Below are 17101 nucleotides of genomic sequence, written 5' to 3' on the forward strand. Positions count from 1 at the left end.
ACATACCGAGAAAGAATTTCGTCAAAATGTACACTATATTTACAGGAAAGCAACAATTCACTTAATTAATTTGGGATTAAATAATTTCATTTAGATGCACCTGTAGAATATTTGTAAAGGAAAATCAATTATGAGAAATTGTTTCGCAAGAAAGAATGATTTAAAAGTTTTATTTGTAAACATTAAATATCTCTTTCTCTCTAAACGTTTGGAATTCGGCACCGAATGCATTGCAATAGCCTACTCAAATACACCATGAAGGCAAAGGATGTACCGCACACTTATTTATCTTTTATATAGGACGAATTGTTCATTTTCTAATGTGTGAAATTATAACTATCTAGACGTCTATAAGACATAAAACATAGACAACGTGCTCAGCATGAATTATGATGGTTTGAAAATCATTTAAACTGCTCCATGCTTAATGTAGCTTTTGGCAATAAAATAATAAATATAGAAACGTTTATATTCAACAGCAACAATACTTACAACACATACAAACAAGGAATGTCTGACAGTTTTACAAACACCATGGGTCCCTCTTTATCTATACAGATGGAGATACTTTTTCACATATGCGTCATACATAAAAGGTGTGCCAGTACTACGAATCTTTATAAAATCTAGCAGACTACATAGTGTCCAGTATATAATATAGACGTCTCCTCGACAGCAAGTGTCTATAAAACCTACAACATGCGTCGTCTTTTCGAAACACTTCCATACCTCTGGGATCCTGACAGAAACACATATAGGCACAAGTCATAAAAGAAAAATGGCATTTTGTCATTAACGAACTTTTTACAGTGTTATAAATTGACGCATTGGACGCGTCACATAATATATCATATATGTGCATATATATAAATGAAATATATTACATATCAGTATGCGTTGTCAATGAAACAGATGTTTGGTCAACAACAAGGAATAGGCTAAGAGCTGCAAGAAAGTTTTTTAACTTGGTCGAGAATTGGCCTTGGAAACTTTCCCCGAATGGCTATACTGGGGATTAGGCCTATAAAAAAATCGAACATCAGTGTGTTTTCTGAGGACAATTTTTTCTCACGCTTCTTTGTATCTTTTTCATGGATCCTTGATCAGAATGTAGGGGATTGTACTAGGGAGCTTGGAAATATTCAGAGTTAAAATCTAAAAAATGTGTTAGGCTGACTCAAACAGAGTCTGTGGAAGTTCTTTGAGGTCTCATTAAAAGTCCGTTTTAAAGTCCATTTAAAAAGGTAGAGTGTCGAGGAAAAGTTTGTCAATTATTGCTGGCGGAGGAACCAAGTCTTCGAGTTTTAAGTAGAAGATACGCTGCAGACCTTGTGTACATAGCGTGCGAAGTTCAGGGAGCTTTCCCAAAAGTTTTGACAAGTAGTTCGGACGATTCAAGCCTCCGCCATTGAATGTCACTTGGTCTTTGAGGCAGTTCACTATCTTGTTTTGAAGTTCTTCAACCCTCTTGGGTTCCTTAAGCCCATGCCTCTCTGTAACATGAAAATAATAAAACATAATTACCAAAATGTGAATATAAGAAATACATTTAAACAGTCTAACACTTGGGAGAGGGATTAAATTGAAATATTTCCTGTATTTGCTCACCTGTTACCATAGCAAGAGCGGCGATGCAGGAGAATGCTGATATGTCGATGTTCATGCTCTGCAGGTTAGAGGAAAACTCCACAATCGAGTCTATCCATTCCCCAAATCCTCGGACGCACTGCAGCCTGTGCAAGACCACCCCGTTGCAAAAAATGAGTTTGCCTTCCACTGGGTTGGACCTGCAATTAATAACAAAGTGTCATTAATTACTTTGAGCAATAAATGGGGATTTAAGAGGCTCCTAATTATTGGGTGGCTAATAAAAGCCAAAGCAACGATGCTTGAAGGGGGGTGGATCTTTATTATAGTTGAGGTTATTTCATAATTACGAAGAGGCTTACCTGTATGCCAGGCGCAGAACAAAAAGTTCAAGAAAGGCTGATTCGAAGAGGAGATCTTGATCCTGCTTCGGAAGATCAGAAAACCCAGGGATCTTCTCCGCCCAACCTCGGATAATCTCCATGGAACCCGTCAGGAGATCATAGAACTGCTGGATGTGCTGGGTGTCGTCTCCACTCATTTGGTAGTCAGGGTTAGACTGAAACTGGAATTTAATTTCAACAGGGCTTAATGAGGTCCTTTAAAATATATAACCCGTGAAATTGCAAAGCCTATTTCTAGGAGGGGAGTGCTTTCTTACTATTAAATTCATGTCTTCTTTTTATAGAGTTCTCCGTTTCAAAGCGATTTACTTAAGTAAAATATGCCACCTTAAAAGACGGACAAAGTTTTGAATCCAGACCTGTCTTGCACACAACTTTTGAAGTCCATAAATTGTGTGACAAATGCACATCGAAACATGATCAAATAAATCCAGACATGGTTTGTTCAAACGTTGTATTTTCACTCTAATTATATATCAGCAACACAGTGTTTATGTTCATACACAATTTATTGAAGGGAATTAAATGGTAAACTCACTCTTGAATAGTCCAAGCCAGACATGGACGGGTTGGAATCGACATGGGACCTAACAAGGGCACTTATGAGACTGACAGGCGGCGAGGGTGGTGAGGCGTCTTGGGGACTTTTAGGTTTGGAGGGAAGACGGCCTCTTCGACCCTTTAGATTAGCAGTCCGGACAACTGTGTTAAAAGGAAGACAAGAGAAAATATAGAATTGTATTTAACTTTGATTGTTGTGCCTAAAGTTTAAACTTGCTTTACGTGCAAACTTTACGCGCAGGACCGCAGGTGCTTTATGGCCATGCACGGACACAAACAATCAAAGTGACCACAGTATGTCCTTACCCTCTTTGACCATTCCGACAACCATGCACTTCTGGAAACGGCAGTATTGGCAACGGTTTCTTCGGCGTTTATCGACAGGACAATTTTTGTTCGCTAAACACACGTATTTAGCATTTTTCTGAACAGTGCGCTGCAAAGGTGAAGACAACAGGCTTTTAGCATGGACATTGGCGCCTGTACAATGAATACAAAGCTAGCACTCATTGAGCTGCGCTATATAGGATGATTGATATTGTAACAGCACTTCCATCCTTCCAGTTTCGGGCTGTTATATATGCGAGGAACCGAAGAGGTAGACATTCAGTAAATACAAATCCGTGGGCATTCATATTTTTACGGCCCTCTGAGACCACCTCTATTTAAAGAGGTAAGATTAGGCCATTGAACAGGGGTTCGAAATAAAGTGACCATTTCATTTTTACCATGGGGAATATTGTGACACTTCCTAGTCCAGAGATGACTGTCATATCACAAAAACAGCTCACAACACTGAGAGTTTTTAATGACTTGACGAAAATGATATCCAAATTGTATTACAATTGTCATAATGGTTTACTAGGCATAATGGTTTACTAGGCATACTCCCACCACCAATAATAAGGGGAATATTAAAATAACAACACGACAATTGTCTGTCAAAAAAACAACATGCCTACCAATACGACAACTGTCTAACAGAAAATAACAGGCCTAATAATACAATTAATAATTGTAATAATTGAGTTGCATAATTCACAATCGACAAAAGCTCACCTTAAAAAATCCTTTGCAACCCTCGCAGGTTCTCACTCCATAATGCTGGCAAGCAGCGTTGTCCCCACACACTGCGCACAGACCCTCGTTTGATGGTGATCCGCGGGACGGGGGCGAATGAACTTGGCTGTCCATCAACTGGTGTCCATGGCCGAGCTGAAGGGAGTGGGGGAAGGCTAAGCCAGCCTGTTTCCTTAGAGCACTGGGTACCGCGAAACTCTGGCTGTCTAAGCCTCGGTGTGCTCCTGGGTTGTCGTGGTTCATGGAGACGTGCAGTGGGCCATCGAATCGCATCTGGCAACTCGACACAGGGGTACCAGGAGGGGACTGTTTGAAGGAGAATAGTGACAGCCTTGACACCGGGTTTTTGCGCTGGTCTATCATATGAGAGGTCGCAGCCACATAGTTCTGGTGGAAACTGTGGAGGGACCCAGGGTCCTCCCACATGTGATTGGGCTGAACCTGGAAGTTTGGTGTGGTTGGGGCGTGAGGTGAGGAGGGTTTGAAGTAAATTGACCCGGAGTGGGCCATCATCTCTTCCGACTGAGGTGGCAAATGGCTCTGCTGATGATAGCTGTGCATCTGGACGTCCTCGACTTTGATGGAGGACTGCTCTCCAGAATGGGGCATTTGATATAGACAGGGCGGTTTAACGTCGTAACTGGTGCTATAGTTGTCAATGAATGTGCTGAAACTAGGGAGAGAAGTAGTAGCTGTGATCTCAGTGTTGGTCAGGTCCATACTAAACTTAACAAACTCAGGTGTTAAGAAGTCGCAGCTGTATTCTCCAGCGGTGTGGTAGCTGTAGCTCTGCGAAGCGGGGCTGGCTCCTTGCGGTGATGACCCATACTGAGCCTGAATGCAGGGCATGGCTGAAAACGAAAGTGACAACATGTTGATGTTAAAAATCAATTTACAAGCTACAAACTATAGACATGCCATATAATGTACAAAATAACAATAATTCTAAATAATTCTGATCCGGATCTGATCTTATGTTCAAATAACTTATTTAAATCGCATTGTTTTAAACGGGACAATTTCGGAATACTTTGGATCTATTCATAATCATTCTTTATTATATACTGTAGAATAAGCTCTCCTACCTTTCGTCTTGGGACTGTTTTTCGGTGACACTTGAAATGGACAATGTTGTCTGGAGGTGTATGGTGTCAGGATTCAAGAAAGCGTCTCTTTTCTGGAATCGTCCCCTAAAGAAATAATAACTTTTACTTATATTCACTTAGAAAACGCAGTGTCATCAGAGAAACACGTTAAGCAATTAAGCACAATATCCCGACATGTTCACTATGCTTTTACTTATGCGAGCCTCATAGCCTAGGCTATTGCCTAATTGACAAAGGTTAAATAATAAACCGCATGGATGAGCTTTAAAATCACACAGTGCTTCGCAGTTGCCCGTTATATGTTATACACAAGCATGACATTTTGAATGAAGAATTTTGAAGTTTGTCGCTGAACATCCACCCTCCACGGTATTGACATCAATGACTTTCGCAACTTCTCCTTTCCAAAGTAACGTTGAACAATCAATGTCAAATGTAACAATTCTAAATCCTTCAGTACCATTCCCAATGTGTAAAGTAACAATGCTCAACATGACACAATTCCTGAGAAATAAACTGTTACAGAAAAACTGTTTTCGATGCCTCCCAATCATTTCTACAAAGCAATATGTCACAACAAAAAATTCAGACACAACCCGCGTATTAAAATAAACATAACGCTTTTTAAAATAAACCAACCTACCTTCTTTCACACCAGAAACGTGGTTGTCAATCCATGCATAAAGCATGTAGATAGTCTTCTTCAATTCTGTAAAAAGCTCCAATGTGTGAGCGAGAGTATAGCCAACAATACCAAGCAATCTATACGACTTCCTCAGAGCACTGCGCGCAATACAACCATCGACTACCCCGTCTGCCAATGTGCCTTTGTTTATGTGAGCTCTGTGCACCACAGCCCACGTGTTTCACATCTCAACGTCATCTGCGTCGCCAGTGACCTGCACCAATCTCTTTTGGAACATGGTCCAGTCAACACGCCGAGTCCGTTGCATAGCATGTGTATATGTACACCTGAGACGGCTCTCCTTAGTGATTGCATACAATAAAATGTATAGGAAAACATTATTGACATATAGAAAACGGGTTAATGAACAGAAATGTAAATATCTATATATACTCAAGCAAAGCTTTACTGTGTCATTCTGTTTAGACTGAGTTCATCACCTGTTTGTGCTGCACATCATTCTCATCATTAGCTTCAACCAGCCAGGTGTCTCATCTTAGGTGTTTCGTAGCCGCAGCCAGGTATTCAAAAGAGCCTAGGAACGACGCACAGCAGGTCACAGAGGTTTACACGAATTGTACAGGTAAAAGCTCTGTTGCAATATGTCAGTACGCGTATAAGCCGTTTTTGAACACGAATAGCGTATGCCTTATTTTTTTGCCAAGTGAAATATTTGCTCAACATTCGATAATGTGATAGTGGCGGTGATTTGTTTATCCATGCATGTCATAATCAGCCTAGTGGTGACCTCCAGAGCGGTTCACCACTTTGTTTGGTTAGATAGGCTAATAGCGGGTGGGTCAATATTATTCCTGGTTATCTTTAAACTCAACTATTTGATTTCAATTGGACTCCAACAAATCCATAATTGCGTGAGTGTGTGGTCTACCTTTTTCACAAGCCGTCAGTCATGTTCTCTGCTGCTCACGAGCAGACTATAGAACCGTGGCCAGGGCTCATTATTGAGTGTGGAGAGCCAGTTGTCACGGGCGAGCCAATTTCACCGAGAAAGGGAAACGCGATAGGGAGATCACACGACGGCTTTGACAAACGACGGCTTTGACACAGTCAACAGACCTCCAGTCATAGTCTTGTCCCTATTGTTATTGTGCTGTAACAGTATTGCTGGTCTTTAGTTTAGACCTACTTGCATGTGTATCCACTACACAGTCTTTGAAAAAAAGGTTCAGGATATAACCAAGGGTTCTATTTCTTGTTTCATATATGGCCCCCCTAAGGGTTCTATATAGAACCCCTTTGTGGGGTTCAGGGGGTCAGTTTTTTTTTGATCAGGAGTTCTTCTTCACTGAACCAACATTGGTTCCAAATAGAACCCTTGGGTTCCATATAGGGTTCTATAGACGAATCTTAAGGGGTGTCATATATGAAGCAAACACGGAACCCTTTTTGGCTCTATCCAGAACCCTTTTTTTCTAAGAGTGTAGGCCTATTCCACACCTGCTTATTTTCGTAGCATGGATCTGCCACTGAGGCTAAGGGCGATAGAGCGTGAATATTCTGGCACAAACTTATGCAGCTTTGAGAGGGAAATTAGTAGGCCTAGGCCAACAATTCAATTGTCTTGTACTCACTAACACACAGCCTGTGTCTTCATCTAAGTCCATATTTCCATGGGATTGTGAACAGACAGTCCACGATCAGTGAGCTCTGATATAGTCATGACATAGTTATAACTAATGGACAGTGGGGGGAGAACCCAAACAACACTTCATGGTTGCACTCACCTCTAGAGGACACTATTGTTCATCGCCCATAGATCATTAGATCCCTATTTACCTCTGACTTGAGTGAACTAAGGCTACACCAGTACGCTTTAGGAGCATATAAAATCACCTATACTGACATGGAAAATCGAATGTTTTGTAAATGCAGACTTCACTGTATTCCTGCTCAGTGGAATTTCATAAGTTGTTAGCCTAGACCTAGATCCTGTATGAGTCTAGGTTAGTCAAGTAAATTATTTTTAAACAGTGTTGTATTTGCAGGGAGTGCTTGGAAAAACTAGATGGTATCTACATCTCATTCAATCTACCCTCTGAAAAAGTAGATAGCCATAGTATGTGTTCAAAACAGAATAACAAAATACCTTCTATCTTTGTTGTAGGCCTAAAGTGCATCAGTTACAGCGAATGACAGGAGTTCTTGCATGGTGAGTCAATTGCAAAGTTTCTCAACTTATCATAGGTTTGGCATCCTATGACAGTGGGACCTTACAAATGGGAACATTTCAGGTTTTGCATATACCTACAGATACTCCCATATTATTATGCAATGTTGTTTTTTTAAATCAAGGAAACATTTTCCTCTTTTACCCAATGCAACGTAGTTTATTAGCCAACACCATTATGTCACAACAACAAGCACCTTGTATTTTTCTAACCAGAATGAGTAATGAAGTCCAACAACTTTATCCTGAAAGTCTCAGTTGTTACGGTACATTATTACCCTACTGCTATTCCTTAATCTACTGTTATCCATTTACCAATTAAAGTTTCAAATGAAAATACAATTAGCAATTTAATTGCCCATTTTACTGTAGAATAACCAAGTACCTCATTTATATGCACAATTAATTGACAATCATTTGGACGTGGGGAGCTAATCATATATAATCAAATCAGAGCAAATATATTTTCTAAAAATGATAGCTATTAAATCTGTGGTGGATGGAGTTTAGACTGACATTGCTAATCATTGTCAAATGTGTGTGTGCGTGCGTGTTTCGCTCTGTCTTTTATTGACCCAGGAGTATATTAGAACTCATTAGATGACAATTGTACAGTGTGTGTGTCTGTGTGTGTGTTTGTGTGTGTGTGTGTGTGTGTGTGTGTGTGTGTGAGCGTGCGTGCGTGCGTGCGTGCGTGCACGCGTGGGTGTGTTCTGCCCGTAGACAGACTGTAAAAACAAAAAGTTGCTGTCCATGGTGCTGGAAAAAAAGTGTGCGTTGTCATACACAGTAAAAAAATAAAATAAGAGAGATCTGTCCAAGGTGCTGAAACAAGTGCTGTCCATGAACCATCATCACTGCTTATCTGAACACTAGCCCTGACAAGGTCAGCATCTGTTAAACTGGCCTCTGTCACAAATAGACCACCACGCATGGACATGGTCTTACTGTACAGTAGTCTACTTGCACACATAGAGGGTCAGTCTGAGGCAAGTGGTGTGCAGTTACTCTCCAAGATAAAATAGGATCAATCATGATTGGACAACACTCTCTTATCTCTGTTTTGATTGGTTTACTGGGATGCTCATTATATGAATCTACTTCCTTGTTCGACTGCCAAGAGGTTGTTGCTAGCAACCAGTTGCCTACCGGGCTCTCAAGTTGTTGTTTTCACGCTTTGCAATCATTGATCCTGGGGTCTGTGCAAGTTGATAGCTGCCAGAGACATCGGAAGAACTGTAAGTTCATTAATTTTTAGCACAAGATCCCCCATGGCATACACATACCAGCATACATAATCACTTGTCAGAATGCACCCAGAGATTCTGAACCATTTTCTTTGACATGCATTAGGAACCTGTGGTTTTCTCTCCGTAACTCTAGCTAACCAGCTCAGCTAACTAACATTAGGCTACGAGGTGACAACTTTTGACTAAGTTGGTCAAGGTGTCATTGCAATTACTGCTAACTTTAGCTAGGGACACTGTACAGCTAGGGACACTGTATTATTTGCTAGAGTAGAAATACTGCAAGCTACAGAAGCTGCCCTGTCCTGTCATAACAACCATGTCTGTGTCAGTGCTAAATATTAGCTAGATTAACCAGTTGTTTATTGTGGCTAGCTAGCTAGTAGACCACCATAGTAGACCACCAAAGCTAGCTAAATGGATAATGATAATACATAATTGCTTTACCATAGTAAATGTCCTAGCTAGTGTGTCCACCCAGAATTATGCACAGGTCAGGGGGAAGGGAGATGTAGGCTAGCCGTAATTATATTGAAATCGTCTTTAGGGTACACAAGTTGCAACTTGCTCATGCAACTCACGAGTAGGTGTGTTCCACCAATTCTGTGTTTTTTGAGAAGTGGTCAAAAAAACATTTGATTTCACCACATTTTATCATTCTGTCATAAAGAGCTCATATTCAACTTCATAAAAAATACTTTTTCCCATCTCAAGAGGTTAAATTAAAAATGTATACTAATCAACTAATGACATGAAATAAATAATTATCTTTAAAAATGACTTTGAAAAAGCAAGAAAATAACTAGGGCTTTATAATGATGGTACACAAAATTTGGAGAAATGTTGGCATTTAGGGGGTTAAAATCTTCCAGAAAGTCACAGAGGATGCACTGAGGGACAAGTCAAAATGCTGAATTTTTACACTTTAGCAAGTCTTTATTCATAATGAAAATCAGATTGATTGCATTCTCCATGTGATCTTAATTAAAGGGCACTTCATTGAACATAACAGGCGTTTAGAAAATTCAATATTGGCGCAAAAATTCGACTTAAAATATCAAGGGATGCAAAAAAAGGCACTCTTTTCATGGAACGACCCAGGTAACCTATTGATGTCTTAACCGTCACTGGCAGTATTATCCAGTATCCGCCTTTCTTACTACAGTGCAACGTTTCAGGTCACGCAGTTTTAAATAAGATAAAGGATTTGGTTGCATACTGATACATAGATTTAGGCTAGTTTAGTAGCTCAGGGTAAAACATTTTCCACAGTAGCCTATTTGATATATTTGTTGATAGAAATGACAAACTTCATGACACGGACTGTAAGGAATCTTAACTTTCCCGAGCAGGCTCACCCTAAAGGCATTCCATTGCCCTACGTCTTCTTTCCATTTCTACATTCCCACTTTACAAGCTTAAATGTCTACTTAATATGCTTTAATGCGTGCTCTTTAGAGCCAAGGAGCACTTCATCATTTTAATACACTTTTAAATAACATACTGTTAACTAGCAATGCCTTATGGAACAGCTTGTCTTACAGCTGGAAGGCGCCGCCATGGTATGATGGAGGTACCTGTTCGCCATTCACAATGAGACAGTAAAATGGGGACAGAGGCCTTTGCATAGCACTGCCTCTATATCAGTCACTGATGAATATTCATGAATCACAGTGTCATGACATGCTCTGTAATTGGCAGCAACATTAGTAATGACACTGCTGGTATCGAGGCCCTGCATATTCATGTCGTGCGGCAATATTTCCTAGTTGGGCTGTTTTTTCCCCAAAATGTATTCTGAAGCTGCAGGTGGCCTTGATGCCACAATCAATTGCCTGTTGGATTGAAAATCAGGGAAACCAATAGTTTCTTTGTAAATCTTTTTGTTGATGATTAATCTAGCTAGCCTAATCATTGTGGAAGACAACAGGATCTAAATAGGCAAATTTAGGTCTACATCTCACTGTTGGGCTTTGTATGAATTTAGGTCTACATCTCACTGTTGGGCTTTGTATGAATTTAGGTCTAGCCTGTTTTAGGACAGTATATTTACTTGTATTTCAAATTGACAGGGTTTGATTAGATGCGATTTCATCTTACTCTCAAATCACGTCTCTGTTATTTAACTAGGCTAATTCTAATTGATCTATATTAGAACCAGAAATAGATGAAATCACGAGGCAACATTGTATCTGACTCTGAGCCACTGACACTATTTACTGTTATTCCATCTTTGCTTCATAATTTGCTATGTTTCCATTTCGGTCCTTCTGAAGTCTCCTAGAATGGATGAGGGAATTGGCTCAAGCTTTGCATAAGCTGCATGGCTTTCTACTTGAGCAGCTGGATGGCAGGATTTTCTCGCCTCGTGCCTGCTGCACACTCCAACTTGTGGTGCTGATGAGGAGACTGTCCTGGCAACAGTTGAATAGGCCAGGCTCTGGTTGAAATCGATGGTATCAGGAAAAAGTTGCACACCAAACCACCACTGTTGGTCAGGGTAGAATAGCGACCACAACACTAGCGCCCATGAGAGCAATTTCCTAAATCTTCAGTAAACTGAACAAGCAATGAAAAAGGGGTAGGCTAATTCTAACTGCTTTCAGAGACAGATCATGATGATGATAGGCTAGGCCGATAATGACGTGTGTTTGTCTTTTTTCTTCCCGGTGAAAGTTGTATTTTGTCTTGCAGGAAGCATAGCGTTCCGAAAGGCAGTCAAAGGAACTGCTGTCATAGCAAGTGGAGGATTGGTAGCCTTTTATGGCCTCACACAGCTGACTGGACACAGAGAAAAACAGTTGAGCCTCTAGCGTCCACATTGTTGAAATGCTACAGTGAAACTTGAAAACTGCATGTCAGCCAAGTCAAATATGTGCAGAAACCAACTAGGCTTAGAGACCTTGGTTACTTTTTGGTGATCTTGGTAATATTTGGCCTTGTAGACCTCAATTTAAATGGCTTGATGTATTAGGCCTATACAGTTAATGTTTAGAAATGATGAGATATCAGAAGATGGTTTGACAATGTTAATCCCATCCCTACAAAGACTTTGCTTATTCTTTATTTGTTATAATGCCATTTTGCTCATTGTCATCATCCCAAAGCATTAATGGGTAAGCAACTTCTAAGCAGTTTATATACAATGTCACTCATTATACATGCTGCTAAGAAATTAGGCTAGTTCTTCACATCTCCTTACTGATGACCTTTGAGTGACCTTTGAGTGACCTCTTCTGCAGTGTTTTGTCTGTTTGTTCTGTTGTAGATAATCTGGCCATACCATACTATCAATACTTTTAGTGTATTTAGGCTTCTGTATTAGCTTCTCTTTATAAGTTTCTCTGCAATATATTTTTTGTACTGTACAAAGTTATCTTAATGCATGTGGCATGCAGGTTTTGTCATTAATCTCAAAAGACAATATTTGGAAATGGGGTGGGGTATAGGGTTTATTATAAATTAGCATGTTATTTATTATTTTTTTATTCCTTCGTGGTGGCTGCCATTTTTTTCCCACAGATAATACATGGTTTATTTTTTACAAAATCCATCATAAAGAATGTGAAGACATATGCATACTAATGAAGCACATTTATTCACGTGCAATGTCCCCTGGAGTCATATGACAATGAAATGGATGACTGGTTTGTTTGTGTTGATGGTCTAGGCCCGACTCTCGTTGAACTGGTGAACGTGGCCTTCCAAGACGAGCTCCCATCCAGGCAAGCCCAGCTAACGGCCTTGCTCAACACCCAGGAGTTTGATCTGCTCATTGTGGAGGGAGGAGCCACATGCTCAGATTGTGCCTTAGACGCTGTGACACGGAATAAGCTGCCTTTTGCAGTCTACCAGTTGTTCCTAATGCTTTATCTGTCCATTCCCTACTTTTCTTTTGCATGTGGATCATTTATTTGCAGCACACAGGATAGGCTAACTGCTGGCTTGAAGCAAGGCCGGAATTTACACTGAGTGTACAAAACATTAGGAACTTCTGCTCTTTCCATGACATACACTACATTACCAAAAGTATGTGGACACCTGCTCGTCGAACATCTCTTTCCAAATCATGGGCATTAATATGGAGTTGGTCCCCCCTATGCTGCTATAACAGCCTCCACTCTTCTGGGAAAGCTTTCCACTAGATGTTGAAACATTGCTGCGGGGACTTGCTTCCATTCAGCCGCAAGAGCATTAATGAGGTTGAGCACTGATGTTTGGCTATTGGGCCTGGCTCGTAGTCGGGGAGTCCAATTCATCCCAAAGGTGTTTGATGGGGTTGAGGTAAGGGCTTGGTGCAGGCCAGTCAAGTTCTTCCACACCGATCTCAACAAACCATTTCTGTATGGACCTCGCTTTGTGCACGGGGCCATTGTCATGCTGAAACAGGAAAGGGCCTTCCCCAAACTGTTGCCACAAAGTTGGAAGCACATAATCGTCTAGAATGTCATTGTATGCTGTAGCGTTAAGATTTCTCTTCACTGGAACTAAGGAGCCTAGCTCAAACAAGGAAAAACAGCCGGAGACCTTTATTGCTCCTCAGTTGGCACTATGCATTGAGGCAGGTAGAATTAGCCTGGCATCCACCAAACCCAGATTCATCCGTTGGACTGCCAGATGGTCAAGCATGATTCATCACTCCAGAGAACGCTGCAGAATCCAATGGCGGTGAGCTTGACACCACTCCAGCCGACGCTTGGCATTGCGCATGGTGATCTTAGGCTTGTGTGCGGCTGTTCGGCCATGGAAACCCATTGCATGAAGCTCCAACGAACAGTTCATGTACTGACGTTGCTTCCAGAGGCAGTTTGGAGTGTTACAACCGAGGACACAGCACTCGGCGGTCCCGTTCTGTAAGCCGTTGTTGCTCCTAGACGTTTCCACTTCACAATAACAGCACTTACAGTTGACCGGGGCAGCTCTACCAGGGCAGAAATTTGACCAACTGACTTGTTGGAAAGGTGGCATCCTATGACGGTGCCACGTTGAAAGTCACTGAGCTCTTCAGTCAGGCCATTCTATTGCCAATATTTGTCTATGGAGATTGCATGGCTGTGTGCTCGATTTTATACACCTGTCAGCAACGGGTTTGGCTGAAAGATCAGAATCCACTCATTTGAAGGGGTGTCCACATACTTTTGTATATATAGTGTAGATTGACCAGGTGAATCCAGGTAAAAGCTATGATACCTTTTTGATGTCATCTGTTAAGGCCTGTTCAATCAGTGAAGATGAAGGGGAGGAGACAGGTTAAAGAATGATTTGTAAGCTTTGAGACAATTGAGACATGGGTTTTGTATGTGTGCCATTCAGACGGTGAATGGGCAAGACAAAATATTTAATTGCCTTTGAAAGGGGTATGGTAGCAGGTGCCAGGCGTACCGGTTTGAGTGTCAATAACTGCAATGCTGCTGGATTTTTCACGCTCAACAGTTTCCTGTGTGTATCAAGAATGGTCCACCACCCAAAAGGACAACCAGCCAACGTCAGGCCAGTGGTCGAAAACGGGTCATTGATGAAAGGACAAAGGAGGCTGACACAAATTGTGCAGAGCAACAGACGTGCTACAGTTAGTCAACTCACAGTGCAGTACAACATTGGCGCCCAAAGACCCATAAAAGAATGCACAACTCGTCGTACCTTGACACGAATGGGGTATGGCAGACGACGACCTTACAGAGTTCCACTTCTTTCAGCAAAAAACAAGAAACTGTGGTTGCAGTGGGCTAAGGAACTAAAACACTGGACAGTGGAGAATTGGGAAAACATTGCCTGGTCTGATGAATCCCGGTTCCTGTTGTTTTACGCTGATGGGAGAACTAGGGTATGGAGGAAACCACATGAGAACACGCATCCATCATGCCATGTGTCAACATTGCAGGCTGGTGGTGGTGTGATTGTGTGGGGTGTGTTTTAATGGCACACATTAGGCCGCTTGTTAAAAGTGAGGCAACATTTGAATATCTGAACGTCATTGACGATCAGGAGCATCCCTTCATCGCAGCAGTGTATCCATCCACAAATAGATTTTTTCAGCCGGATAATGCCCCATGCCACAAGGCTAGGATTGTCCAGGAATGGTTCCACGAACATGACAGTGAATTTAGGTAGCTACAGTGGCCTACCCGTCACTAGATCTCAATCCAATTGAGCAGCTGTGGGGATGAGATGGAACGAGCTATTTGGAGTAGAGATCCACTGCCAGCCAACTCGGCACAACTGTGGGAAGCATTGGAGTCAACATGGGCCAGCAACCCTGTGGAACGCTTTTGACACCTTGTAGAGTCCATGCCCGACGAATTGAGGCTATTCTGAGGGCAAAAGGGGGTGGTGCAACCTCAGTATTAGGAAGGCTACTATTCTATAGGCTATACTATACTATGTACAGTGCATTCGGAAAATATTCAGACCCCTTGACTTGTTCCACATTTTGTTACGCTACAGCCTTATTCTAAAATGGATTAAATAAACACATTTCCTCATCAATCTAAACACAATACCCCATAATGACAAAGTGAAAACAAGTTTTTTAGAAATGTTTGCAAATATATAAAAAACAAGAAACAGAAATACCTTATTTACATAAGTATTCAGACCCTTTGCTATGAGACTCGAAATTGAGCTCAGGTGCATCCTGTTTCCATTAATCATCCTTGAGATGTTTCTACAACTTGATTGGAGTCCACCTGTGGTAAATTCAATTGATTGGACATGATTTGGAAAGGCACACACCTGTCTATATAAGGTCCCACTGTTAACAGTGCATGTCAGAGCAAAAACCAAGCCATGAGTTCAAAGGGATTGTCCGTAGAGCTCCGAGACAGGATTGTGTCGAGGCACAGATCTGGGAATAGAGCTCCAGAGTTCCTCTGTGGAGATGGGAGAACCTTCCAGAAGGACAACCATCTCTGCGAGACGGAAGCCACTCCTCAGTAATGCACATGACAGCCCGCTTGGAGTTTGCCAAAAGGCACCTAAAGGACTCTCAGACCACGAGAAACTAGATTCTCTGGTCTGATGAAACCTAGATTGAACTCTTTGGCCTCAATGCCAAGTGTCACATCTGGCATCATCCCTACGGTGAAGCTAGGTGGTGGCTGCATCGTGCTGTGGGGATATTTTTTGGCAGCAGGGACTGGGAAACTAGTCAGGACCGAGGTAAAGAGGAACAGAGCAAAGTACAGAGAGGTCCTTGATGAAAACCTGCTCCAGAGTTCTCAGGACCTCAGACTGGGGTGAAGTATCCCCTTCCAACAGAACAACGACCCTACACAGCCAAGACAATGCAAGAGTGGCTTCGGGACAACTCTCTGACTGTCCTTGAGTGGTCAAGCCAGAGCCCAGACTTGAACCTGATCGAACATCTCTGGAAATAGCTGTGAAGCGATGCTCCCTATCCAACCTGACAGAGCTTGAGAGGATCTGCAGAGAAGAATGGGAGAAACAGGTGTGCCAAGCTTGTAACGTCATATGCAAGAAGACTCGAGACTGTAATCGCTGCCAAACGTGCTTCAACAAACTGCTGAGTAAAGGGTCAGAATACTTATGTAAACACAATATAATTTTTTTTTTTTTATATACATTTGCAAAAAAATATATGTATATAAACTTGTTTTTGCTTTGTCGTTATGTGGTATTGTGTGATGAGGGGGGGAAACGATTTAATACATTTTAGAATAAGGCTGTAATGTAACAAAATGTCAAAAAAGTCAAGAGGTCTGAATACTTTCCAAATGCACTGTATACATAATCTTTTAGGGTATCATCAACAGCCAATATTCTGGGCTCGTGATTTGATAGTGAAATAGTCTGATTTCTCTACTAGTACATGAACTATGAACACTTAATTGTAGATATCACACACTATTAAGGAAAAACTATTTTGATTAGCCTCAAATTGTCTCCCTCTTAATTCTGATGAATCCGATTTATTCAGCTAGCACAACAGCTGCAGTTTGTAACCGCATTTTGCAGGGATTTTGAGTGGCGGCACACTTTTGTTCCAGTCCCCCCTCACAGCATCGGGTGGGGGGATATTCTCCATCCTGATGTTGCATAACCTCCTAGTCATTGTGCTGAAGCTGCCTCCAAGCCGTCTCCCCGGGGCTCAGACTGTAAGGCGCTTCAGAGGCCAGCTCCAGAGGATGGAACTGCAGAATAGCTAATAGGACTTGGAGGACTTTTCCCTAGAAAAGACCAGGGGGCAAAGTCCAATCACCAAAAAATGTAAAGATGTCTCTTTT

At 41.6% G+C, this 17101-nt stretch overlaps 1 protein-coding gene and 1 pseudogene across 1 annotated transcript; one reads left to right on the forward strand and one right to left on the reverse strand.

The window, feature by feature from the left end:
- Nucleotides 1-1236: 1236 nt before the first annotated feature.
- LOC120057851 (nuclear receptor subfamily 4 group A member 2-like) lies at nt 1237-4481 on the reverse strand. The gene is made up of 6 exons (XM_039006319.1): nt 3612-4481; nt 2859-2988; nt 2530-2693; nt 1950-2152; nt 1609-1787; nt 1237-1493 (listed from the first exon to the last, which is right to left on the reverse strand). Exons 1-6 carry the CDS (start codon nt 4479-4481, stop codon nt 1237-1239), a joined length of 1803 nt encoding a protein of 600 aa, XP_038862247.1.
- Nucleotides 4482-12494: 8013 nt separating this feature from the next.
- The window catches only part of LOC120057757, a 71526-nt pseudogene continuing 66919 nt past the window's right edge, over nt 12495-17101 (forward strand).

This window comes from Salvelinus namaycush, chromosome 13 (genome assembly GCF_016432855.1).
Source record: "Salvelinus namaycush isolate Seneca chromosome 13, SaNama_1.0, whole genome shotgun sequence".
Lineage (NCBI taxonomy): Eukaryota > Metazoa > Chordata > Actinopteri > Salmoniformes > Salmonidae > Salvelinus > Salvelinus namaycush.

Excerpts from the sequence above, each read along its gene's own strand:
- LOC120057851 (XM_039006319.1), bottom strand. The coding sequence starts at position 4,481 with ATGCCCTGCATTCAGGCTCAGTATGGGTCATCACCGCAAGGAGCCAGC. Across the intron at positions 1,788-1,949 it reads GTTCTGCGCCTGGCATACAG|GTCCAACCCAGTGGAAGGCA; the intron begins GTAAGCCTCTTC and ends TATTAATTGCAG. Across the intron at positions 1,494-1,608 it reads CGCTCTTGCTATGGTAACAG|AGAGGCATGGGCTTAAGGAA; the intron begins GTGAGCAAATAC and ends TTCATGTTACAG.